General features: G+C 46.2%; 1 protein-coding gene across 1 annotated transcript in view; it reads left to right on the top strand.

Moving 5' to 3' along the window:
- Nucleotides 1–2,008: 2,008 nt before the first annotated feature.
- Nucleotides 2,009–27,735, top strand: part of LOC133381489 (zinc finger protein 420-like) — a 35,819-nt gene continuing 10,092 nt past the window's right edge. Inside the window, exons 1-2 of the mRNA XM_061620646.1 lie at nt 2,009–2,125; nt 23,542–23,712. Of these exons, the coding sequence (XP_061476630.1) occupies nt 2,105–2,125; nt 23,542–23,712 (192 nt within the window). The 5' untranslated portion in view covers nt 2,009–2,104. The remainder of the gene's footprint in view (nt 2,126–23,541; nt 23,713–27,735) is intronic.

The raw sequence follows: 27,735 nt of genomic DNA, 5'->3' as shown, positions 1-27,735 counted from the left end.
CATAAGAATAAAATGTATGGAGAAAAATAATAATAAGTAAATCAACTTATTGCCTCAGTCGCCCGACCCTGTGTGGTGAAGAACTTTTGGTCTTCCAGATGTTGTTGAACTACAACTCCCATCATCCTTGTCCTTTGATCATACTTGCTGGGGCTGATGGGAGTTGTGGTTCAAAAACATCTGAAGGTCAACTTGGATTATACGAGTGGATGGTACCAACAATGTGTCCTGCTGATTTTGACATGGATGTATTGCAAGTAGTTCCTCATACGCTTTTCATTGCCCAGTGAGCTGGACCAGACTGAGTTCAGGTCAGCGTTCCTCTGCCCGTATTTCTGATGGAAAGAGTGGAGGAGTTTTGCATCCCCAGGGAGCTCCAAGATGGAGTCATTAGACCAAATTCAGCCTCCCCATTTCTTTAAAATGTGTGCAAAACCTATTTTGTTTGCCAACTGTGAGGGACCTGACATGAAATTAATCTCTGTGCAGATTAAGTTTTTAATTATATGCATGGTGAAAACGGCCCCATAATGAAGCCTGAAATGGTTCACAACTGGGAGAAGAAACTCTGTGGTGAGCAGGAATTAAAGGCTTTGCGGAAGCAGAAGCAGAGATGAGAGGGGAGGGGTCGGAGATGGGTGAAACTCCTGGGGGTGGCTAAAGACACAAGAGGTGCCCAAGCATGGAGAAGAGTCTGGAAGAAATGGGGGGTTGGTCTGAAAGACATTTGGGGCCTTTAAGGCCTTTTGCAGATCAAGCATTGTGAGGGAAAACAACCCAGGGAAAGGACGTGCCATTTATTTATTTAGATTGAGGCTGCTTATAATATTCAAACATCTGAAATCCATATTGGTATAAAGGATGAAATTCCTCCCATCCCCGTCTCTCCCCTGCAGGCCCTTGAGAGCTGCTCCCTACGAAACGTGCCTCGTGGCGAAAGCTGTGGGAGTCCCAGAGCTGGCCTGGTTTACTCCTCTTCCCTCAGGGGCTGCACCATGGCCTCAGAGGCACCGTCCGGATTGTCTCTTCTCTGGGATAGAGTGGAAAGAGCAGCTGGGCAGCCCCATGAGGTAAGGGAAGGATCATTGGGGGAAGACAGAGGGGACAGCGCGGCTGCGTCTCCCTGAGCGTGGTGGGGAGGGCTCTGGGAGAACACTAGTTCTGAGGCTGCATAAGGAGAGCCTGCCGGATCAGGCCAATAGCCCGTCTGTTCCAGCACCCGGTTCTTGCAGTGGCCGACCAGAGGCCTGTGGGAAGCCGCTAGCAGAACCTGAATACAAGCGCACTCTCCCCACTTGTGATTCGGTGACACATATCTGGCAGAACTCGCTTGAACACACGTGGCTGTTACAATACACTCTTGGAGAGGTGGGATCTTTTATGGTCATCAGTCAAGCTCTGCCCTGCAATTGTGTCTGAGCAGTCTAAAACCCTTCATGGATTGGATTCAGAGGAGGGCAACAAAGATGATCAGGGGACTAGAAACAAAGCCCTATGAGGAGAGACTGAAAGAACTGGGCATGTTTAGCCTGGAGAACAGAAGACGGAGGGGAGATATGATAACACTCTTCAAGTACTTTAAAGGTTGTCACATAGAGGAGGGCCGGGATCTCTTCTCCATCGTCCAGAGTGCAGGACACGGAATAATGGGCTCAAGTTGCAGGAAGCCAGATTTCGACTGGACATCAGAAAAACTTCCTAACTGTTAGAGCCATACGACCATGGAACCAATGACCTAGAGAGGTAGTGGGCTCTCCGAGACTGGAGGCATTCAAGAGGCAGCTGGACAGCCATCTGTCAGGAATGCTGTGATTTGATTCCTGCATTGAGCAGGGGGTTGGACTCGATGGCTTTGTAGGCCCCTTCCAACTCTACTATTCTAGGATTCTATGATTTGTCCAATCCTCTTTGAAAGCTGTTTAAGCTTTAGGCTGGGCGAATGGTGCATGTTGAATAAACTACCTCTTCTTCTTTTTCCAGCATCTGTTGCCCTTCCAGGATCTGGTGACCTTTGAGGAGGTGGCTGTGTATTTCACGGAGGAGGAATGGGCCCTGCTGGATCCTGGCCAAAGAGCTCTGCACAGGGAAGTCATGGAGGAGAATTATGAGACGGTGGCCTCTCTGGGTAAATATATTCTGCCCCCTTGACTGATAAATGTTGAAGGTATGAATTTAGCAGCTGTGCTATTTAACCTTCCACTGCAGGGATGCTATTATGGAAATGGGTGCCTGGGCCCTGGATATTTGGGGAGGGACTGCAGCTTAGAGGGAGAACACCTGCTTCGCATGTAGAAGGTCCTAGGTTCAATCCCTGGCAGCTCCGAGAGGGGTGAAATGATCAGGTAGGAGGTGCTGGGAAAGGTCTTGCCCTGCCTGAGATCCTGGAGATCCATTGCTAGTTCTAGTAGACAAAGCTGGGCTAGATGGACAAATTCCCTGATCTGGTATAATGTAGCTTCCTCTGTTCTTTGGCCTTTTGGATGATTGAATGCGAAAAGTGCCCCTCCCTGCCACCTTCCGATGCCCCAGGATGAAAAATCTTACCTTGCATCCGGAGAAGGAGAGGGCAGGAGCTCCCAAACCTCAGCAGAGCATCATTTCCTGCATCCTCAGCAGATAACTGACATGCTGTGACTTGTACTGTAAACACCCAGTGGGAAAAGATGCTCCCAGGAGCCTGGGAGCACCCACTGCCTCCTCCCTCTTCCTTTCTCTGCCCAAATGTCGGGTTTTGTCTTTGAAGCAGGAGGAACAGCAGTGGCAGTTTGGAGAATCAAGGTGCGCACCACTGTGCTTGCATCAGCCAGTTGTTTTCTGAGCCCAATTCAAGATGCTTGCTTTGGCGTTGAAAGCTTTAAACAGCCTGACATGCAAATAGCTGCAAGAACGCCATTAGCAAGCCTCCTCCGTAAACCTGTGCACACTCGGGATGGGGGAGAATATCTGACAAAATCAAACCTGGCATTGGATCCCGACTGAATTCACTAATTCGCTATCCCTTTGGAGAGGCACCGATCTCGTGCGATGGGCCATTGCTGTAATCGGATTCTGCAGCCATGACTGCAATTGGCAACATTTTTGTTAAAATCCTCCCCCTATTTTACGTAATCTTTTCATAATTAAGATACTGTGTCAAGCACAGGATTTCCCTTTGTCCATTATATATTACCAAAAAAATCATGATCATCGCAATATAATGCAATACAAATTGGCTATATGTGTCTTCCATGTTAATTGTGAAATCCTGCAATGTTACGTTTTTCAAACAAGACACTGGGACACTGTTGGTGAGTGCCTTCTCTGACCAGATGGTGGATGTTCAACCTGTTCTAGATGGGGTTACACTCCCCCTGAAGGAACAGGTTCGTAGCTTGGGGGTTCTTTTCAATCCATTCCTGTCTCTCGAGGCGCAGGTGGCCTCGGTGGCACAGAATGCGTTCTACCACCTTCGGTTGGTAGCCCAGCTACGTCCCTATCTGGAAAGCGACGACCTCGCCTCAATTGTGCATGCTCTGGTAACCTCTAGATTGGATTACTGCCTTTGAAGACAGTTCGGAAACTACAGCTGGTGCAAAACGCAGCTTCTAGACTGCTGACGGGGACTAGGTGGTCTGCACATATAACACCTGCTCTGGCTCGTTTGCACTGGCTACCTATCCGTTTCCGGGCTAAATTCAAAGTGCTAGATTTGACTTATAAAGCCTTACACGGCGCGGGACCACAATACCTAGCGGAACGCCTCACCCGATATGAACCTACCCGTTCACTACATTCAACATCTAAGGCCCTCCTCCGAGTTCCGACTCACAGAGAAGCTCGGAGGGTTGTAACAGGATCTAGGGCCTTTTCAGTGGTTGCCCCTGTGATGTTCCTGTATTAATGTATATATGGTAAGTGCTGTTTGTATAGAAGATATGTGGTAAGTGGAATGAAAGAGGAGGGGTAGTAAATGAGCAGTAGAATGCTGGATGATTGGCTGGGTGTTTGGATGGCTGAGAGTATAAATGGAAGGATGACAGTTGAATCTGGGTGGACGTGAGTGGGTTGTTTTGGTGGAGTTGGGAGGTGGGTGTGAGTTGGTGTATGTCAGGAGAGTGTGGAGAAAGAGGGAGGTGGAGTTCGGATTAGTAATAAGTCAAATATCACAGGAATAGATGAAACCATAAGCTTGTAGATCATTATCAAAGTTATCTTGTTATTAATGTTATTTAATAAATACTATTTTGGTTTACTGAAGGCCTGATCCTTGGCTGGGGTTTCACAGACCAGAAGGGAGGGTAAGGTAATAACCAAGGCTGAAGGGAAACAGTAACAAATGGTGGCAGCGGTGAAGAGGAGAAGATAACATTATAAGTATCTAGAGCAACCCCGAGTTATGAGTTATCTGCATTGATACAAGGGGGTTGGGAACAGCATAGGCACGCAGTCACGAATGTAACCGGATAGAGAGACTCAGGCAAGGTCTCTGGGAACATTGGTTGTAGAACATGACTGGTGGTGCTGCCTAGCAGGGAGATCTATTGAGATCTGTGCTAGAGCGGGGAGAGAAACCATAAAAAAGGACAGTCCGGACTGGTGGAGTCCCTGGTGGTGCCTAAGGAAAGGTGGTAGCCATGAGCAGGTAGGAACCTGACAGGGAGAGCCAGGGAAGGACGTCACAGCCCCCGAATTATGGAATAGTCTCCCCGATGAGGTTCGCCTGGCGCCTATACTTTTATCTTTTCGGCGCCAGGTGAAAACCTTTTCTCCCAGGCATTTTAATCTATCTTCTAAGCTTTTAATGTATATTTGGTTGTTTATTGTTTTAATATTTACGCTCTACTGTTTTTGTGATTTTATTGTATTTTATCCTATGTTGTGCACCGCCCTGAGAGCCTTCGGGCTGTGGGCAGTATATGAATCGAATAAAATAATAAAATAAATAATAATAATAATATCTCAGAGCATTCTGACTCTCTTGCGTGGGAAACATTGCGATGATGAGACTGACCCACGTTTCCCGCCTCGCCCCATCCCACCCCTGCTCCTCTTTTGTTGCTGCTGTCCTAACCAAGGGCTTTCTCTCTCTCTCTCTCTCCCTGTGCTAAATGTGTGTGTGTATGTGTGTCAGTCCAGAGAGGAACAACAGGTTAGCTGTACTCAACCCCCCTCCATCTCACCTGTGCCTTCTGTGCGTGCTCAGTCTTGCACACTGCTGATTAACTTGGTTGTGGTTATAATTATTTAGCTAATGCCCTCAACCCAAAGAAATATTATGTATATTGTTGCTGACTTAACCCTACTGTCACAATAGATATATATTCTCCACTGAAGTGTTACATGACTGACTTTCGAAAAAGATCCCACCTCTCCAAGACTGTATTTTAACAGTCATGTGTGTCCTCTCTGGACTCCTCATGTGAGTCACTCATGTGCAGCTAGACAGTGAGGACCAGAAGGCGGCTTCCAAAACACAGTCTCTCTCTCTCTCTCTCTCTCTCTCTCTTTCTCTCTCTCTCTCTCTCTCTCTCCCCTCCCTCACACACACACAGGTTTCCCATTTAATCTCATTGATATCACTCACTCAGACTTTGCATTATAGCTCCTAATTGCTTTTGCTACGACACTTCTCACTATTAGAGCAACCCCGTTTCTTCTTAATTTGTCATTTCCTGCATAAAGTATTTTGTAGTTGCCTGAAAATGTCCCATTCCCATCCATTTGAATTCACTCACGCCGTATTGTAATGTTGATAGGTTCCATTTCTTGTTTCACAATTTCTAACTTTCCCTGGTTCATGCTTCTCACATTCCATGTTCCTATTGTGTGCGTCGTACAACTCCGGACTCTCCTTTTGCATCTGTGCACATCAGCCTCAGGTCTTCTTTTTGGCTTTGACCCAGCTGCGTGATTAGTCACAGCGCTACTCGTACTTGTCCTTTGTTCTTCCCCAGTAGCTTGCCGAGTGCCATCTGTCCTGGGGGTCTCATCTTCCAGCACTATCTCATGTTTCAGGTAACATTTTGGGAGGGAGGGAGGGGATGCGAGGTGCCCTCTGGGCAGTGGAAAGGACAATGTTCCTGTCAGACAGGATCCATCCTAGGTTTGTAGATTCCAGCTGTGCATAAGTACTTGGCTGTTCACCTTAAATGGAGGAACAAGAGAGCAGTTTTGTGTTACAATTCTCTCTCTCTGCGTCTCTTTTCACAACCTCTGACCAAGTACCTACTGTTAAAATAACTCTGTACAGAGCTCCCAGAAATATGTTTTCAAAGTACAAATCATAATATATTCACAGGATTTCTCGACAGCATTTTATCACCTTTCCTTTTCATACCATCAGGATACATCTGGGGGGTCAAGGCTGAGGGAGAACCATCTGAAGCATCACTGGAAAAAGCTGAGGAGCAGGTGCAGGAGCAGAAACTGAGGCAAGATGGAGCAAAGAGACAAGAGGAGAGACAAATTCACACAGGGGACAAACCCCATAAATGCTTGGAGTGTGGAAAGAGCTTCAGTCAGAGTGGCACCCTTACTTCGCATCAAAGAACTCACACAGGGGACAAACCTTATAAATGCTTGGAGTGTGGAAAGAGCTTTAAGTGGAGTAGTGCCCTTACGGTACATCAGAGTACTCACACAGGGGACAAACCTTATACATGCTTGGAATGTGGAAAGAGCTTCAGTCAGAGTGGCACCCTTACTTCGCATCAAAGAACTCACACAGGGGACAAACCTTATACATGCTTGGAGTGTGGAAAGAGCTTCAGTCAGAGTGGCCGCCTTACTTTGCATCAAAGAACTCACACAGGGGACAAACCATATACATGCTTGGAGTGTGGAAAGAGCTTCAGTCAGAGTGGCGACCTTACTTTGCATCAAAGAACTCACACAGGGGACAAACCTTATACATGCTTGGAGTGTGGAAAGAGCTTCAGTCAGAGTGGCAACCTTACCCTGCATCAAAGAACTCACACAGGGGACAAACCTTATACATGCTTGGAGTGTGGAAAGAGCTTCAGTCAGAGTGGCCACCTTACTTCGCATCAAAGAACTCACACAGGAGACAAACCTTATAACTGTTTCGAGTGTGGAAAGAGCTTCAGTCACAGTGGCCACCTTACTTTGCATCAAAGAACTCACACAGGGGACAAACCTTATACATGCTTGGAGTGTGGAAAGAGCTTCAGTCACAGTGGCGACCTTACTTCGCATCAAAGAACTCACACAGGGGACAAACCTTATAAATGCTTGGAGTGTGGAAAGAGCTTCAGTCGGAGTGGCCACCTTACTTTGCATCAAAGAACTCACACAGGGGACAAACCTTATACATGCTTGGAGTGTGGAAAGAGATTCAGTCAGAGTGGCCACCTTACTTTGCATCAAAGAACTCACACAGGAGACAAACCTTATAAATGTTTCGAGTGTGGAAAGAGCTTCAGTAAGAGTGGCACCCTTATGGTGCATCAAAGAACTCACACAGGGGACAAACCTTATACATGCTTGGAGTATGGAAAGAGCTTCAGTCACAGTGGCAACCTTACTTTGCATCAAAGAACTCACTCAGGGGACAAACCTTATACATGCTTGGAGTGTGGAAAGAGCTTCAATCAGAGTGGCGACCTTACTTCGCATCAAAGAACTCACACAGGAGACAAACCTTATAAAGATAGATAGATAGTTTTTAGTACGACCATATGGTCAGCAAGGAAACATTATAAACAACATATTTTGACAACAACATAGTCCAATGATATTGGATACAAAGTTTAGTCGATTATACGTATACATATGTTATAAAATAAAGGTAAAATATATAAAATGTTATGTAAGTATAAAACAAATTTTTTTAAAAAATTTACTGGAAATTACAATTTATCATTCATTATGTCTTCAAAGTTAAAATCGCACTAAGCTTGGTCTAGGAAATTTTTATAAAATTATTTCTTAATTTTTGTGCAATAAAGCTGAACTTTGCTAGTTGTACGGTTATCTTTGGTGATGTGTCATTTAGTAGATATTCTAACCAAAATTGTTCATTTTTGTGCTGGAGACCGGACAGCAAAGGAGTAATTAATTGGTGCCTTAGATTCCTATATATAGTACAATGTAAAAGGACATGTGTGTTATTTTCCACGGCATTTTCCCCACAGGGACATAACCTATCTTTATATGGGATTTTAGAGAATCTGCCGTCCATAACAGCTGAAGGGAGAGTATTCATTCTAATCCAAGCAAAAGCTTTGCGATATTTTGGCACTTCTAAATTCATTAAATAAGACATTGGGATAAAGAACTTGGCATTATGCCTTTGATTTTTTACTAGGACTAGCTGTTGTTGAAAGTCTAAGTCTTTCAAGCGCTGGCGAATATTTACTAAGGCAGCATCATGTCCCAGGGAAAGAACATATTGGGTGGAGAAACCTATTTTTGATAATTTTTCAATTACAAGATCCGCCCATGGCGACTGGAGGTTATCACTTAGGATATCAGGAGCAAGTCCTATAGGGTCAAAGGTAAGTTTTAACCAGGTGTTGATTCTTGAAAGCCAGATCTTAGTTTCAATTAGTAATACTCCCGCTTCCAGTCTCAATATGTTGTTTGGGATACATGAAGGAATTACCGTGATTGACCTCAAGAAAATAGTTTGGATTGATTCAAATTCATTGAATTTCAGATTTTTATTCGTTTGGGAACCAAAGGTCAGCTGAGGTATTACTTTGGTGTTAAAAATTTTTGTAGCTGGTAAGAAAGCTTGTCCACCTTTGGAGAAAAAGAATGCCAACAAAGTTTTCATCGTTCTTCGTGCATTTAAGACCGCAAGTTTATTGTGGAACTGACAGCTACCTGACGCTTGGAATACGTATCCCAGATATTTGAATGAATTTACTTGCTCTATTTTATGAACCTGTATCTGCCAATGATAGTTTATCTTTTTACGAGTAAAAGCAATTATTATTTATAAAAAAAACCTTATAAATGTTTCGAGTGTGGAAAGAACTTCAGTAAGAGTTGGCACCCTTACGGTGCATCAAAGAACTCACACAGGGGACAAATCTTATACATGCTTGGAGTGTGGAAAGAGCTTCAGTCAGAGTGGTGACCTTACTTCGCATCACAAAACTCACACAGGAGACAAACCTTATAAATGCTTTGAGTGTGGAAAGAGCTTCAAGTGGAGTAGCGCCCTTATGGTACATCAAAGAACTCACACAGGGGACAAACCTTATACATGCTTGGAGTGTGGAAAGAGCTTCAGTCGGAGTAACACCCTTACTTTGCATCACAAATCTCACACAGGAGACAAACCTTAAAATGCTTGGAGTGTGGAAGTAGCTTAAGCAGAGTTCAACTCTTTCTGTGCATCAAAGGATCCACACAGGGAAGCAAGGCTACCAACAGGATTTTCTGGGCTCAGTACTCTATGCAGATTGGGCCCTCTGCTGCTCTCCTCAAAGACACAAATTTGCATAAAATGTGCATACGCTTCATGTCAAATGCACATTCCTAGCCTCTTTTGCAGATGTGAGTGGAGGACCAAAAATAATCCAGTGGGAACACTCAAATAACAGCTGGTATAGCATAGTGGGGAGGAGAGCCTGGCTGGGAGTCCAGAGTCTGTGAGTTCAAATCCCCTCTTGTGTCTCCTGGGTGTCAAGGGCCAGCTAAAGATCACCCCACAGGGAGTGGCTCGGGGGTTATGTGCCCTGCCACCTGTGCAGCCGTGGGCAAGCTGCATAGTCCCACGGAGCCCAGTGGCCCCCCAGCTGGCAGTTGTGGACAAGGAAGGGGCTGGCTTGTGCAGTGGGGAGGACTATCCTCAGAGGGAGGCAATGGTAAACCCCCTCTGAATACCGCTTATCATGAAAACCCTATTCATGGGGTCGCCATAAGTTGGGATCGACTAGAAGGCAGTCCATGTCCATTTCAACATTCAAATAATAAGATATCCAACAGAAAGAATATCAACAGGTGAAGCTTTCCCCATAATTCTATACTATAAAAAGGCAGGTATTAATCTGCCTGCCACATTATTATATAGCCATGAGAGTGGCTGTATACTATAGCCAGCATGGATTTTTCGCATTCCGCAATGATAAATTGAAAATACCCCCCACGTCATTCTGATGCTTCCCATAAGTTCATTTCAAAACAAAACCTTACATAACTTATAGTCCTGAACTCAGAAACGCTTGCTTAACAACCCTTTAGGTTTTCATGGCAATACACAAAACAGTCAGAGAATCAAGAGTTCAAAATATAAAATGAGGAAAAAAACAGACCTGGACTTTTTTCTGTCAGAGATCTCATAATTTCATGAATTTAATTAAAAATCAGCCATGTTCACAGAGTACCTGTAATCCTCTTACTGACCTTGCCCCATTCTCTGAACTTCATCTTCTGCAGTTTTAAAAATAAAATGCCTGGCTGATTTTTAATTAATTTAAGAAATTTTACATTAAACTGAATGATAATGTCGGGCATGCTCAGTAAGAACCAGCTGTCAGTGTTCTAAAAGCCAGACTCGCAGCTGAAACATTTTTAAAGATGTTTTGTTATAATGTATTTTAAGTCTGTTTTATGATGTTTTAATAATAATTATAATAATAATAAATTTAATTTATATGTCGCCTATCTGGCCAATGGCCACTCTAGGCGACGTACATGAAAAAATTAAAATACAATACAATACAATACAATACAATAACAAAAATAAAACAATACAGCAGCAATAATAATAATGCAGGGTACGAGGCATTTGATCATAACAGTTAACCCTCCCCGGAAGTCCCAAAGGCCTCTTAAAAGAGCCAGGTCTTTAAGGCTTTACAAAATATATTTAGGGAAGAGGCGTGCCATAGATCTTGTGGGAGGGAGTTCCAAAGAGTGGGGACCGCCACTGAGAACGCCCTCTCTCTAGTTCCCGCCAATTTAGCTGTTTATGTCGGCGGGATTGAGAGAAGGCCCTGTGTGGCTGATCGTGTCGGGAGGCATAATTGGTGGCGTTGCAGGCGCTCCTTTAGATAAACTGGGCCGAAACCGTATAGGGATTTAAAGGTTAATACCAACACCTTGAATTGGGCCCGGAAAACAACAGGAAGCCAGTGTAGATCGAATAACACGGGGGTGATCTGATCCCGGCGGCGACTATTCGTAAGTAATCGAGCCGCCGTGTTTTGTATAAGTTGTAGTTTCCAGACCGTTTTCAAGGATAACCCCACATAGAGCGCATTACAGTAATCCAGTCGAGAGGTGACCAGGGCATGTACTACTAGTGGGAGTTGATGATCAGGAAGGTAGGGTTTCAGCCTTCGTATGAGGTGTAGTTGATACCAGGCTGCCCGGCTCACTGCCAAAATCTGAGCCTCCATGGACAGCCTGGAATCAAGTACAACCCCAAGGCTACGGACCTGGTCCTTCAGGGGTAGACTCACCCCGTTGAACTTCAGGTCAACATCTCCCAACCTTCTCTTATCCCCCACGAGCAGCACCTCGGTCTTACTGGGGTTCAACTTCAGCCTGTTCCTTCCCATCCATCCACTCACAGATTCCAGGCACTTGGACACAGTCTCCACAGCCGACTCTGCTGAAGATTTAAATGAGAGATAAAGCTGAGTGTTGTCCGCATATTGGTGACACTGCAGCCCAAATCTCCTAATGATTCTCCCCAGCGGCTTTATATAAATGTTAAATAGCATGGGAGAGAGGATAGAGCCCTGTGGCACACCACAATTGAGAGGCCAAGGGTCTGAAACCTCCTCCCCCAATCCTACCTGTTGGTACCTATCGGAGAGAAAGGAACGGAACCACTGCAGTACAGTACCTCCAATTCCCAATCCCTCCAGGCGATGTAAAACTGTGGTCGACAGTTTTAGAGTTTTTGGTGCTTTTGTTTGCTGCCCTGGGCTCGTTCTGGGAGGAATGGCAGGATATAAATCAAATAAATAAAAATGGGGGCAGTGTCAGTGATGTTCTCTACAGTCAAAGGGATTGGTACAAGGGGAACGCCTCCCTCCCCATGGACAGGGAGTAGGGAGCATATCCAACAGTTACTCACATTATAGATGGAAGCAATTCTTGTTGGATTTAAACAAGCTTGCATGCCCCCCCCCCTTTCATAGGGAGATGCTCCCTCAAACCAGTATTGGAGATAAAACAGCCTGGAATGGCGACTTCCCAGCGAGCCAGACCCACCAAATTCACCAGTCCCACATGACTACATGGGATGCATGCAATAAGACACAAAACCTCCATGCAAACCACGTTCCGATACCCGTTCTGGGCTATAATACGCTTTTACGTAAAACAGCCTGGAATGGCGACTTCCCAGCGAGCCAGACCCACCAAATTCACCAACCACACATGTTGCTGCCTCTCCTTGTGTTGGGAAATGGGAGATAACACAGGATGACCCAGGAACCTCTGGGGTGATCAGCAATACCCTTTCTTGCTGTTTGTAGGTCCACTAAGCAGCACTATTGGTGCTGCTACCAGGTTGCGAAGGGCTGGTGAATTGGGGAGAGAGAGAGAGAGAGAGATTGGAGGGGCAAGTCGGCTGCCTTTTACTCATGGCCTTTCTGCTGTCGGTAATGGGAGAAGATACTGCTTGCTGCCACTGAGCCACCCCCCCCAGTGTAAATATAGCATACCTGGGCTGCTGCCTTTTTGGTCTGAAAAAAGAAGGGATCATCCTGTCTCTGCAGAGACCAGCAGATCTTATAGTGCCCCTAGTGGGAAGAAGAGTAAACTGCAGCTATTCTCTAGCACCAAAAGCTACCTGTAGTTGCATTCAACACTAGTATAGCTTACTACAAAAACCTTGCTAGGAAAGAAAAACAACAATGTACTATATTGTTTTCACACACATACCTCATTAATCATTACTAGAGCTGCCAACTAAGTAATAATATTAATTGGAGCAATTTGTTTTGCAGTTAAATTTGCATACTATCAACTTTTCGCCGCTGTGAGTTCTTTGAAAATAGAGCGGGTTATAAATGTTTTTAAATAAATAAATAAATAAATTTCATTCAAGATGTTTTGTGTAGATGACTGTATAATTTATAAATAAACACTACCGCTCGTTGGAATGAAAGGTCATCTTTAATATATATTACAGTAACATAAGAAAATTAAAGTATTCACAAAAATACAGAAGTGTGCCCTTAACTTTCAGCAGTACCAATTTAAATTTGACATTGTTAGGTCCAAACCCAACAACACAAGCTGTCACTGTCATCCACCCGGGAAGGTGCGGAGTTGAGAGCAAATATCTATTACCAGAGGCTAAGAAATAACACACAAATTACCTTTGCAAAGGGGTCCCAAAACCTACCAGCCAGACGCTGTTCAGAAGTGGGAACCCCGTTTATTGAAAGACAGTAGATTATATAGGTTCATCAGCGGTTACAGAATATGGGGAAACAGACTTCATAAAACAAAAAGAAAGATACATCAACACTTTACGGGCAGTAAAGGGTAGTCAAGATAATAAAAGGCTAGTTCCATCTTCCTTTCAGACCGAGGCTTGCATAGCTAGCACAACCTTGAGATAAGCGCCCCAGGCTAAACAGAACAAAGGACAGAGAGGAGCCAGAGAGACTGGGTACAGGGGGAATCTTTAGAAGAAAGAATAAAACTTAAGTTGCATCTTTTACATTTGTTAGAGTCTACATGTCAAGGCCTATAGCCACATATGCAGCCCTTTGTAGTAGAAACAATAAGCAGGATACTTGACATGGATATGTGAATACAAGTGGGAGAAAGACTGCAATTTCCAGTTTGATCAGGCTTTTATTAAGAGAGCCACTGGAGGGTGAGAGGTCAGGTCACATCTGGCTTCCTCCCAGCTAAATTTAGTTAGAATTGGAGCCTAATGGGCTGTGGGGCTAGGAAGAAAGGTGAGACGGCTGTCCTGAATTGTTTAGGCTGCAGCCTAATAACTTCTACTCAGAAGTAAACTCCATTGGGTTCTATTGGACTTACTCCTCGGTAAATTCATGGGATTGCAGCCTTAATTACACAACAATTGTTGCCTCCCCACCCCTTCATTCCCTTTGCCCCACCAGTCAGAGTGAGAAGAGAGAGTGTTCAGAGCTTCCCTCTCCTCTTACATTCAAATTTCCATTGTTCAGGTCTGTCCTGGAGCTTTTGTATATGAATTCCCTCTCTCCCCGCCACCACCACAGTTGTAGCTGGGAACCTCCTAGTATTATTCTCATTGATACCTTGCTTTTTCTAAAAGGAGCTCAAAGATGGTTCTTCCCCTCCCCGTTGTATGCTCTCAACACCCCTGTGAGGTAGGCTAGACTGAGATACAGGTACTTGCCCAAGGCTACCCAGCAAGCTTCATGGCTGAGCAGGGATTTGACACCAAGTCTGGCAGGAGGTCCTACTTATCATGTGTCTCTTTAATTTGGTAACATGGCATGTTTAGAAATGAATAGTTTGTCCCTGGAAAGACCCTTTTCCCCAGTCTTTAATCTACTGTTCTGTCCTTGGCTTGCCCTGGTGCTCTGATATAACAGTGCTATGTGGCAGTAAAAAGTTTCAAGGTTAATTCTGAAATGCCTCCTAATATCTCAGCACAGTTGAGTAAGTTGTGAGTGCAGGGAAAGGGCCATGGCAGCATCTGCCTTGCATGTGGAAGGTCCCCCAGGTTCAGTCCTGAATGGCATCTCCAGGTAGGAGAGATGCCACCAGGGAGTGAACCTGAGAGACCTTCTGGGAGAGACTCCTGCCTGAAACTCTGGACATCTGCTGCCAGTCAGTGTAGACATTACTGGGGTTGGTGTACCAATGATATGTGAGTAGAAAATCCTGGTGGAGAATTGAAGTGCTTTTTTTCAAAGATCTTTGCAAATGACAGGAAAGGATGGTTTAACCCCCCCTCATCCTTTTCAGTCTGTGAAAGCATTAAAGTAGAAGATTGGGGGGTGCATGTCACTCCATTGTCATGGTCAGACCACTTCCTGGTGAAGTTCAGACTTGTAGCTCCGATCCTTCCCTGCAGGGGTGGTGGACAGATTAAGATGGTCCGCCCTCGGAGCCTAATGGAATCCATTGGATTCCTGAATGCCCTGGGGGAGTTCCCAGTAGATAAAGCAGGTGACCCTCTTGAAGCCCTTGTCCCACTTTGGAACAGCAAGGCACGTTGGGCTCTTGACACGGTTGCCCCTGAGTGCCCTCTCCGGCATTGTGGAGCCCAGCTTGCACCTTGGTACACCAGTGAGCTAAGGACAATGTAACAGGCTGGACGACGGCTAGAGCCCAAGTGGCGAAAGACGTGCTGTGAGGCTGATCAGGCATGAGGAAAACATCATAACTGTGCCTACTGTGTGGCGGTGAGGGCAGCAAAGAAGGCCCACTTCTCTGCCTCCATCGCATCCTCAAGGAGCTGTCTGGTGGAGCTTTTCCGTATTGTCAGGGGTCTGTTGACATCAACTCCAGGAAATGGAGTTTTAGACCCTTTGGAGGCCCACTGCGCATTGTTTGCAAGGCACTTTAAGGGTAAAGTTGCTCGTCTCCATAGCAGTCTTGATGCCCCCTCCACATCTACTGTAGTCCCCAATGAGGTGTCCAGTGCAACATCTGCTACAACTTCTTGGGAACGGTTTCAGTTGATGCGGCCTGATGACATAGTCAAGGTGCTTGTGATGATGCAGCCAGCAACTTCCTCTTGACCCTTGCCCTTCTTGGCTTATGAAAGCTTGCTGAGGGGGTTTGACCGAGTGGATCCAGGGTGTGGTCAACGCATCATTGCAGGAGGGAGTAGTTCAAGCCACCTTAAAAGAGGCATTGATTCGACCACTCCTGAAAAAGCCCACCCTGGACCCATTGGTTTATGACAACTACCGACTGGTTGCAAATACCCCCTTTTTAGGGAAGGTGATTGAGAGGGTTGTGGCGCAGCAATTGCAAGTACTCTTGGATGAAACAGATTATCTTGACCCATCCCAGTCTGGGTTCAGGCCTGGTTATGGGACTGAATCGGCCTTGGTTGCCCTGATGAATGACTTTTATCGGGAGAAGGACAGGAGGAGTGCGACCCTGTTACTCTTGCTTGATCTCTCAGCAGCTTTTGATACCATTGACCATGGTATCCTTCTGGGATGACTTGGTGAGGTGGGTATTGGAGGCACTGTTTTACAGTGGTTCCGATTCTATCTCCAGGGTCACTCTCAGAGAATGGAATTGGATGATTGTCTTTCGGTCCCCTGGCAGTTGTGCTGTGGGGTGCTACAGGGTGCCATCTTGTTCCCCATGCTGACATGAGGCAATGACATGAAATGCAATGTAACAAGAAATGTACATGTGGTGAAACAATGTAATGTATGAAACATTGTTGAAAAGTGAAATTGAAATGTAAGTGATGTCTTTATGGAAAAGGTGGGAACTGTAGGCTGCTCAGGAGACTAAGTGTGGACTTTTCCAGAAAGACAGGAAGAACTGACACTTAAGAGGTTAAACTGTGTCCAGGACTGTCAAGGTCAGCGCACAGGAGATGTGGCTGGCAAGGGCAGTGAACATGTACATAAACCTTGAAAGCGAAAGCAAGAGTGTGGGGGTTGTATTGGAGAAGCTAAGAGAGAAGTTCATGTCTGTAAACCTGTCTCGGCCTGTGTCTGAGTGTCTCTCTCTTCCTACTGGCTGGCATTAACACCTGGGTACAGCCAGGTAGGCAGGGAACGCTGGAATTCACCGCTACGGCGACCACACCAACAAGGTCTTCCAGCTTGATGAGCAAGTCTCTGCCCTGCTTATTGTTTTTAAATGGATCCGCTGTTATTTTCTGTGCTGTTTTTAACTGCTTTTCAGCTGCTTTTCCTGCCTTTTGTTCCTTGCCTTGAGACCAGTAGTGCAGTGGCAAATTCAGAAGTGCAGAGTCCCTTAATATTAGTCACAGGAACCATGACTGCTTAAAGTAGACTAATAGTGGAATAAATGTACAATGTGAATGTGGCCTTTATCCCACCACATCGGCTCCCAGTAAGTGTCGCCATCTCCCAGTGAATCTAGGCCCTCCAGCAATTTGTCTTTTGATACTGATATCATGTAGAAACACAAAAGAGTTTTGTGGCCCCTGAAAGACTAAAATTCATTCTGGCATAATAGCCATCCTTGGTGTGGTTCTTGGTCCCACCATAGACAGTTTCCCCCTTAGCCTCTGCCCCAGTCAACATCTGTGTGAAGCGGTGAGGAAGTCTCAAGGTACCGCAGCTCAGTGGCAGAGCATCCGACTTGCACGCAGAAGTTATCAGGTTTAATCCCCATTGGAGAGGCCCAATAGTCTGACTCATAAGGCGGCTTCCTTTTTCCTTGTGTTCCCACAATGGGGCCCAACCTTGCTCTGCTTTCTTTACAATCTTTTGTCCTCATTTTTGCATATCAGAAAAATGGTGCTGCAAACAATCTTTACTTAACTGCAATAATCTTACATTTCACTTGGATTTCAAACTAACAAAGGTATTTCAAACCATCAGGCTGCTTGTTTGACTGTATAGGAATTGATAAACAGAGCAGTTGTGCTGAAAAAGCCATCTTTTTGTCATCCTTCTTTAGCACACGTGACTTTCCTTCTCTGTGCATTTCCCGGGTAGATTCTTGCCATTGCTTGTCCCAGCACACACCCGTCCCTCCCATCCTGTTTCTTAAGACGTCTGCTCTGCAACTGTCTCTCTCCTTTTAGTGATAGAATCATAGAATAGTAGAGTTGGAAGGGGCCTATAAGGCTATCGAGTCCAACCCCCTGCATTCCCGACAGGTACTTGTCCAGCTGCCTCTTGAATGCCTCCAGTGTCAGAGACTCCACCACCTCCCTCAGTCATTGGCTCCATTGTCGTACAGCTCTAACAGCGAGGAAGTTTTTCCTGATGTTCAGCCGAAATCTGGCTTCCTGCAACTTGAGCCCATGATTCCGTGTCCTGCACTCTGGGATGATCGAGAAGATAATCTGTTTCTTGGTTCAAGAAAGAAAGGGGTGCAGTGGGGGGAGGGAGAAACCCTTTGGGGCCTCCTTGCCTCACCTGCCAATGGGCTCGTTGGTGCGCGTATGCATGAGTGAGACTCAACCGGGCCTCCCTTTGCATCTCTTTGGACATTTGGGGCATGGAGGTGTTAAGGGACACTTGTCCGTCTCTCGCTCTGGTCAATGAAAAACACTGGAGAGCAGTTTAGAAGGAAAACTAAGAAATAGTTTTATTACAAAAAGAAATAGTGCACTCAACACCTCAGCACTATGCTGGATCGGTGGGTCGACCAAACCTCTGCCTTTGTTCACTGGCTTTTATACCCATTGGTAAACAACTTACAGGAAGCTTACAGTAGGAACTCCAAATAAGGTAATACTACAGTTTTGCTGGCATGGCACACATCCGGTTTCTCCCAGATCATTCCCTGAGTCACGCTTCTGGTCAGTCCCCGGCCTTGGCCTGGTCACTTCCTGAGAGCATGATCAGCTTACATTGCTGAGATGGCAGATTCAGGACATCCATTGTAAATGGAGATGCTAAATATTAAAGTAGATAGCCCTCATGGAGGTGCTATACTGCTAAAGAAATTAACCCTTAACAGAGGGTCCACCTTTGGCCTGCAGACAGTGGGATAGAATAGGTGACTCGTGGCCACCAACCCACCATGGGAGGATAGTTATACACCCTGGGGGTGGTATAGGGGGGGATAGACAGCATTTTAAAATATCCTGTTGCAGAATATCCTGCATGTATATCCAACTTGTGGCCCATTCTTGCTTCTTCTCTCCTGGGCTCACCAGAAACTAAATTCTCCAGCCATTTACCCTCAGGTGAGATCTCCTCAGCAAATCAAAATGTTAATGCTGAATTGAGTCTCACTTAATTGTGGTGTTGCCAGCATATTCCTTCCCAGGACCAATTCAAAGGGCTGGTCTCATCCTTTAAGGAAGGATGGCTAACCAAGAGCCTGTACAGTAGGGCCCTGCTTTACAGCGCTTCGCTTTACAGCGTTCCGCTAATACAGCAGTTGTGAATTGTAGACAGGCCCCGCTGTACAGCGCTTGTTCCGCTTTTATGGCGTTTCTTTGCCACCGGGCGCCATTTTGGTCAATGTAAGTCAATGGGATCCACTTTACAGCAGTTTTCGCTTTACAGCGGGGGTCCGGAACGTAACCCGCTGTATGAGCGGGGCCCTCCTGTATCCAGCCCACAAAGGGTCTTTTGCCTCCACCATTGCCCTATTTTTAAAAAATAATTTACTGCTCCTGTGAGTCCTCCACTTTGATACCAAAAGGTTTTTTTGTAAGGCCTATTACTAACATTTAAAGTAAAATGGTTTGTACCATTACATTTATATATATATGAAGTCTATATTATATTGTTGTTTTCTCTAGAATGCTGGTCTATCAATGACACTGTTGAAAATAATAAATACAAGTTTGAAAGTGTCATTTTCTAGAAGAAACATCAGGATTGTCTCTTTATTGTGGCACTCAAGCGCACACTCAGCTTCTGCTGAGAAACGTGTTTCTTCTTCCTCCTCATTTTCTTCTTCCTGACATCTTATTTTTCTGCTTTCCTCCCTCCTCCTCCTCCATCTCCCACCAGTTTTTCCTCCCATTGCTCTTTCCCAACATGAGACGTCTCTTCCTGCACTTCCTTTCTGGAGCAGATTTAGGCCCTGCTTTTCAACTACGGTCCTCAACGTGGCTCGCACAACAGATGCGCCACGCAGCACACGCTTCACCCGAAAGCAAGCAGGCCGCCTACAGCAGAAGGAAATCACATCTGAAGCTCTTGGAGGTAGAGGGAGACAGTTCAGCCTCAAGAGACACAGGTTCCCCTTTCTCTCGCGCTCCAGGACTGCCCTGCCCACCACTTCTCCAGCAAGATATTTCTGTCACCCCTGGAAACAAGTATTCTCTCCTCACAACAGCCCTGTGGGGTAGGTTAGGCTAAGGGACAGTGATATACCCGGGGTCATCCAATGAGCTTCATGGGCGAGTAGAGATTTGAACCAGGGTCTCCCTAGTCCTAGTTGACACTTTCCAAATGACTACACCACCCTGTCGTAGGCCTGGCCTCACCATCAAGGAAACCAGATGCAGGAGAGAGAGTCCTACCCCTTCCCACGCAACTCACTGGATGACCCAGGAATTTGGCTCTCTACAGTCCAAAGCGATCCCGAGTATACCGGGCAATGCAAAGGGATTGAAGACATCCCCGCAGGGGACAGTAGAATTTATGATGCAGAAAGACCCACTTCTTACGCTGGGGAAGAGGCCTACCAGCTCAGAGGTGCACGGAGAGCATCAGTCACGCTTTGTTGTTATGTGCCTTCAAGTTAACTACGACTTATGGCGAACCTATGAATCACCGACCTCCAGTTGCATCTGTTGTAACCCACCCTGCTCAGATCTTGTAGGTTCTGGTCTGTGGCTTCCTTTATGGAATCAATCCATCTCTTGTTTGGCCTTCCTCTTTTTCTACTCCCTTCTCTTTTTCCCAGCATTATTGTCTTTTCTGGTGAATCATGTCTTCTCCTGATGTGTCCAAAGTATGATCACCTCAGTTTCATCATTTTAGCTTCTAATGATAGTTCTGGTTTAACACCTGATTATTGGTCTTTTTCACAGTCCATGGTATCTGCAAAGCTCTCCTCCAGCACCACATTTCAAAGGAGTTGATTTTTCTCTTATCTGCTTTTTCACTGTCCAACGTTCACATCCATACGCAGAGCTGGGGAATACCATGGTCTGAATGATCCTGACTTGAGTGTTCAGAGAGACCTTTTGCATTTGAGGACCTTTTCCAGTTCTCTCAGGATCCCATCGCCCCACTTCCACCTTATTCCCAGTTTGCCACTGTGTTGATTTGTCTCTTTATCCTCCTGCGTCAGCGTGATGGAGAGACCCTGATGAGAAGTGGCACCGCCTTCCACTCGCTCCCACCCACCCATCCATTTCCCCCCTGACTGGAAGTGCTCCTGTGTCCTCCTGCCACACAGCTCTTCCTCAGACAGTGGCCTTGAAGGCAGGTGGGCTTGAGGTGGTTTGCCACGCATGGGGCAATGGCCAGAAGGTCCAGAGCCGAAGGCGGGGGTGGGGGACATTTTGCAGCCGGAGGGCCGCCGGATTCCCTCGTGGATCACCTTCTGGGGGCTTCATACCAGTCAGAGCCATCCACACACATCTATACACCCACGCTCACCAGCAGAACACTCCCGCCTGCTTCCCTTTTGGTCCTCCTTCCTCTTCATCGGATGGCCAAGGGAAGTGACCCGCCTTCTGCAACCAACAGCCTTCAGCGTCATCTTCTCAGTCGCCGTCTCTTCTGACTTGGGAAAAACTATCCCTGCAGTGTTGGCCTTCTTGGCCACAAAGGTCTTCAGCCTGTAAATAGGATTGTTGCAGTAAGGGTAGTGGGGAGGGAACACACAACAGCAGGGGATCCTTGGGTTTAGATGAGGAGGATGGACGGGGTACCCTTTGACAGTGAATATGCACAGTTGGGGGCGAAAGTCAACAATATCCAGTTTCACAACAAAATGTGCAGAATATGTTCTGCTGCTTAACTGACGCGTCAGTCCAGTTCATTCAGTCAGGCATGAGTCCAGCTCCATTCAGGCCGAACCTGACAACCCTCCCCCTCCTCCCTCCTGAGAAATGACAGTGCCCATTTGAAATGGAAATGGACTGCCTTCAAATCGATCCCGACTCATGGCGACCCTATGAAGAGGGTTTTCATGGTAAGCGGCATTCAGAGAGGGTTGACCATTGCCTTCCTCTGAGGCTGAGAGGCAGTGACTGGCCCAAGGTCCCCCAGGGAGCTCATGGCTGTGTGGGGATTCGAATCCTGGTCCAGCACCTTAACCACTACACCATACTTGCTCCCAAGTGCCAACTTATGTATCAGCAAAAAAGTGTATAAAAGATAACAGATATTTGCGTAAACATTGTGAATACTAATTTATATCCTTGCCCTTCTTGGCTAATAAAAGCTAGCAGGGATGGAACAGCCGGCTGGGCCAGGGAAGTGATTAATGCCTGAGAGAGGGGCTAGTCCCTGGCTGCTTGAAAGAGGCAGTAGTGAGACCACTCCTGAAGAGACCCTCCCTGGACCCAGAAAAATTTAATAACTATTGGCTGGTGGCAAATGTTCCATTCCTGGGCAAGGTCCTTGAATGAGTGGTGGCAGGCCAGCTCCAGACACTCTTGGATGAGACCGATTATCTGGATCCATTTCAGTCGGGTTTCAGGCCTGGTTTTGGCATGGAAACAGCCTTGGTTGCCCTGTATGATGACCTTTGTCGGGAGAGAGACAGGGGGAGTGTGACTCTGTTGATTCTCCTTGACGTCTCACAGGCTTTCGATACCATCGACCATGGTATCCTTCTGGGGAGACTGGCTGAGTTGGGAGTGGGAGGGACTGCATGGCGGTGGTTCCGCTCCTACTTGGCAGGTCGGCTCCAGAAGGTGGTGCTTGGGGAACATTGCTTGGCACCCTGGACTCTCCAGTATGGGGTTCCGCAGGGGTCAGTTCTGTCCCCCATGCTGTTCAACATCTATATGAAACTGTTGGGTGCCGTCATCCGGAGCTTTGGAGTGCGTTGCCATCAGTGAGTGAATGGACAGAAAAATGGCAAATGCAATTCAATATAAACAAGTGTAAAATTATGCATATTGGAGCAAAAAATCTGAATTTCACATATACGCTCATGGGGTCTGAACTGGCGGTGACTGACCAGGAAAGAGACCTCGGGGTTGTAGTGGACAGCACAATGAAAATGTCAACCCAGTGTGTGGCAGCTGTGAAAAAGGCAAATTCCATGCTAGCGATAATTAGGAAAGGTATTGAAAATAAAACAGTCGATATCATAATGCCGTTGTGTAAATCTATGGTAAGGCCGCATTTGGAATACTGTGTACAGTTCTGGTCGCCTCAACTCAAAATGGATATTATAGAGTTGGAAAAGGTTCAGAGGAGGGCAACCAGAATGATCAAGGGGATGGAGCGACTCCCTTACGAGGAAAGGTTGCAGCATTTGGGGCTTTTTAGTTTAGAAAAAAGGCGGGTCAGAGGAGACATGATAGAAGTGTATAAAATTATGCATGGCATTGAGCAAGCGGATAGAGAAATGTTCTTCTCCCTCTCTCATAATACTAGAACTCGTGGACATTCAAAGAAGCTGAATGTTGGAAGATTCAGGACAGACAAAAGGAAGTACTTCTTTACTCAGTGCATAGTCAAACTATGGAATTTGCTCCTGCAAGATGCAGTAATGGCCACCAGCTTGGATGGCTTTAAAAGAAGATTAGACAAATTCATGGAGGACAGGGCTATCAATGGCTACTAGCCATGATGGCTGTGCTCTGCCACCCTAGTCAGAGGCAGCATGCTTCTGAAAACCAATTGCCAGAAGCCTCAGGAGGGGAGAGTGTTCTTGCACTCGGGTCCTGCTTGCGGGCTTCCCCCAGGCACCTGGTTGGCCACTGTGAGAACAGGCCACTGGCCTGATCCAGCAGGCTCTTCTTATGTTCTTAGTATGCTGATGACACACAGCTCTATTTCTCCTTTTCATCTTCTTCAGGTGAGGCTGTCAATGAACCAGTGCCTGGCTGTGACAATGGACTGGATGAGGGCTAATAAACTGAGGCTCAACCCAGACAAGATGAAGATGCTGTTAGTGGGTGGTTCCTCTGACCGGATGGTGGATGCCCAGTCTGTCCTGGATGGGTTTGCACTCCCGTTGAAGGAGCAGGTTCGTAGCTTGGGGGTTCTCCTAGAAACCATCTCTGTCACTTAAGGCTCAGGTAGCCTCAGTGGCACGGAATGTCTTATGCCAATTTCTACTGGTGGCTCAGCTACGCCCCTATCTGGACAGGGATAACCTGGCTTCAGTTGTCCATGCTCTGGTAACCTCCAAGTTAGATTACTGCAATGTGCTCTACGTGGGGCTGCCTTTGAAGACGGTTTGGAAACTGCAGCTTGTGCAAAATGCAGCGGCCAGATTGGTAACAGGGACTAGCCACTTCGAACACATAAAACCAATTCTGGCCCGCTTGCATTGGCTGCCTGTATGTTTCAGAGCCCGATTCAAGGTGCTGGTTTTAACCTATAAAGCCTTACATGGCTTGGGACCACAATACCTGATGGAACGCCTCTCCCGACACGACCCCACCCGAACAATACGCTCAACATCCAAGGCCCTCCTCCAGGTGCGTACTCCAAGGGAAGCTGGGAGTGTGGCAACAAGGGAGAGGGCCTTCTCAGTGGTGGCCCCCAAATTATGGAATGATCTCCCTGACGAGGTGTGTCTGGTGCCAACACGGTTATCTTTTCAGTGCCAGGTCAAGACTTTCCTCTTCTCCCAGGAATTTCAGCATGTGTTTTTAAATTGCTTTTTAAAAAATGTGTTTTTGTATATTTGTTTTTAATGTTTTTATTTATTTTATTTTTTAAATGTTTGCTGCCCTGGGCTCCTGCTGGGAGGAAGGGCGGGATATAAATCAAATAATAAATAAATAAATTGTTGTAAACCACCCAGAGAGCTTTGGCTATGGGGCAGTATACAAATGCAACAAATAACAATAATAACAACAACAACAACAACAACAATATATGCATAGAAGCTCATTTCAAAGCTTTTTTTTAAAAAGATATTTTAAAGGTGTTTTGTTTTAATATGTTTTTAAAGGTGTTTTGTTTTAATATATTTTAAAGTCTGTTTTTATGAAGTTTTAGAGTGTTTTTAGTGTTTTTGTTTGCCACCCTGGGCTCCTACTGGGAGGAAGGTGGGATATGAATTTAGTAAATAAATAAATAAATTGGAAATAACTGTTAGCATGACTGGAGCAGCAAGCCATCCTCTTAAAAACGTGATGCAAATATCATTTTAAAAAAATGTAAGAATAGATAAACTCAGAACACTACAAATAAGCATAGAAAATACAAAATGACTTTTAAGAAATGGCTTGCAGTCAGGTGCTCAATGGTGGGATCCAATATTTTCCTCTCTGGTGGACCTGTCCCCGAATTCAGGGGTTTTTTTGCCGGGGGGGGGGGAGGTACACAGACAACTCCTCCAGATTTCATGGGTTATTAGTATTTGCTTGTGCCACTGAACTATTTTTGCTCTCAGCATACGAAGGTCAGAATGAGGACGTTAAATTTAAAGACTTTGTATCATTCCTGCTTTTGGTGCCAGACCGTGGTTTATCTTTTATTGGGTTTGTATACCGCCCCATAGCCGAAGCTCTCTGGGCAGTTTACAACATGGTTCAACATGGTGCAAAGAACTAAACGACTTGAACATCTTGACTTGGCTGAGAAATGTTTGGAAAATCTCCTTACTCAAGGGATGGAAAAATGAGGATTTATCATATCTCCTTTGGAACATGACTTGCATGGACAACTGTCAGCAGCAGCAAAACATAGATATGGTTGAATTAAATGTTTGTTCCTTTCTGCATACTTGGATCATAATATTGTCCAGTCCTGTGGTCTCCCAGGTGGTGCTGGTGGGGAAATGGTCATATGGGGAGCATGACTCCATGTCATCATTCATGCTCCAATTACACTTTGTATCATACCAGATGCAATGCCAAGTTTTTCTTAATTTTGTTCTTTAATAATAATAAAAAATTAAAAAGATGTTGAAGCAAACGTTTACACCCAGGATGAGATTTTTCACTGAAGCCAAAAGAACTTAAAACTTTGCTGAATTCAACAAAATCCAACAAAAATGACAGCGCTGTTGTCTTACATCACATTACATCTTACATTCCCATTTGTGTCGAAACAGGGTGACGTCAGAGCGCTGAGAAACGAAGGAGCTTTGAAAAGCTACTTTTTTTGAACTACAACTCCCATCAGCCCCAGCCAGCATGGCGATTGGATTGGGCTGATGGGAGCTGTAGTTCAAACAAAGTAACTTTTCCAAGCTCTTGAAGCTGTGAGCAAAGGCCCTTCAGGCTGTGCCTCCCGTGGAAAGTGCCCCCCATCCCTTGGAGCAACTGCAGCCCCAACGCAACAGCAGGGGGGCGGGTAGAGGAAGAGGAGAGTGGCGAAGAAGGGAGACTCGGTCCTCCAGTGGGTAAAGGAACCGAGTTCTGGTTCCTAGAGAGGAAGGAAGTGGGAGGACGGAATAATAATATATGGGGAAAGGGGAGGAGGGGTCTCATCATCCGGGAAGAGGAGGAAGAGAGAGCAAAGAGGTGCGACGTGTTTGGGGGCTGGGGGGAAGAGGAGGAGGGTTTTCTTTCGGGGATCCATACAAAGGGGGTGTGGGGAGAGGGTGGACCACGCAGTCCATCTGCAAAGCGTGGACAAAACTGCGCTGAAGCTGCCCGCCCTTACAGGTCACCCCAGACTCCCCAGGGATGAGATGCAGCCCAGGCAGGGGGGAAAGGGGGGCCCCTCTTGATGCAGGGGAAAGAAACAGCCTTGTTGGGGGGCACATTGGAGGGGAGGGGTTTGCTGTGCTGCTCTTCTGCCCCAGAGCTGGAGGGAGCGCCCCTGTTGGATTTCCTCCACTGGAAGAGGGTCTGGTCAGTTTCCCTCCTGCCAGGCAAGGAAAATGGAGAGAGGAATCTGAAACTGACCAGGCTCTGAATGCGCTTCTCAAAGCTTTCAAGGCAGAGGATGTAGGGAATGGGTGAATAAATGCCTCCTCCTCCTCCTCCTCAGCTGGACTCGAGGGGAAGGGGAGTTTGTGGGGGGGGAGATCAAAGCCCGCTTGCGGTGGATCCCAGCTGCTCTTGCAGGATTGGTCCATCTGAGGGGTTGCTGAGGGTCTTTCTCTCCTGGCGCGGCCACCCTCCCCCCTGCGGTGTCAGAGTGCTGGGGGGGGGGGACAAGAAACAAACTGCTTTCCCCCCAACATTGTCCACTTTTGTTATAGGCCTTCACATCTCTACAGTAGTTTAGTGGCAAATTGAGAAGTGCAGGGTCCCTTCATGATAGCCATGCCCCCTTCCATCCTCTTTTTTTTCCCTGCTGGGTTGAGAATTAGATCTTTGTTAATGCCTTCTCCCACAGCTAGGAGCCAATAAGCATGAAAGGGCAGAGTGTTGCCTGCTGCGTCTTCTCAGTGGCTGACTCACCTCCTTTCACTCTGATTCACCCTAATTAGCAGGAAAGAACAAGGAAGTATGTTAGAAGACTCTTCTCAGTGGCTAACACACTCTCCTTTCATCCTGATTGGCTCACAGGATGTTGGAGACCATGCTGAGATCCTGCTCCCAAAAAACTAAGCGGTCTAAATTCAGGTAGTGTCCTGGGCCCAGAGACAGGGTTGTTCTGAAGACCAAAGTAGAGGGGGACAAAATATGTTTCCCACTGAGAGCTCATTAGAGGCAGGCCTGTGTAGAAATATAAACATAATAAGAATAAAATGTATGGAGAAAAATAATAATAAGTAAATTAACTTATTGCCTCAGTCGCTCGACCCTGTGTGATGAGGAACTTTTGGTCTTCCAGATGTTGTTGAACTACAACTCCCATCATCCTTGTCCTTTGATCATACTTGCTGGGGCTGATGGGAGTTGTGGTTCAAAAACATCTGAAGGTTAACTTGGATTATACGAGTGGATGGTACCAACAATGTGTCCTGCTGATTTTGACATGGATGTATTGCAAGTAGTTCCTCATACGCTTTTCATTGCCCAGTGAGCTGGACCAGACTGAGTTCAGGTCAGCGTTCCTCTGCCCGTATTTCTGATGGAAAGAGTGGAGGAGTTTTGCATCCCCAGGGAGCTCCAAGATGGAGTCATTAGACCAAATT

Source organism: Rhineura floridana, chromosome 3 (assembly GCF_030035675.1).
Source record: "Rhineura floridana isolate rRhiFlo1 chromosome 3, rRhiFlo1.hap2, whole genome shotgun sequence".
Classification (NCBI taxonomy): domain Eukaryota; kingdom Metazoa; phylum Chordata; class Lepidosauria; order Squamata; family Rhineuridae; genus Rhineura; species Rhineura floridana.
The sequence above is the reverse complement of the archived record's forward strand: the minus strand, read 5'-3'. Positions and strand labels throughout refer to the sequence as shown.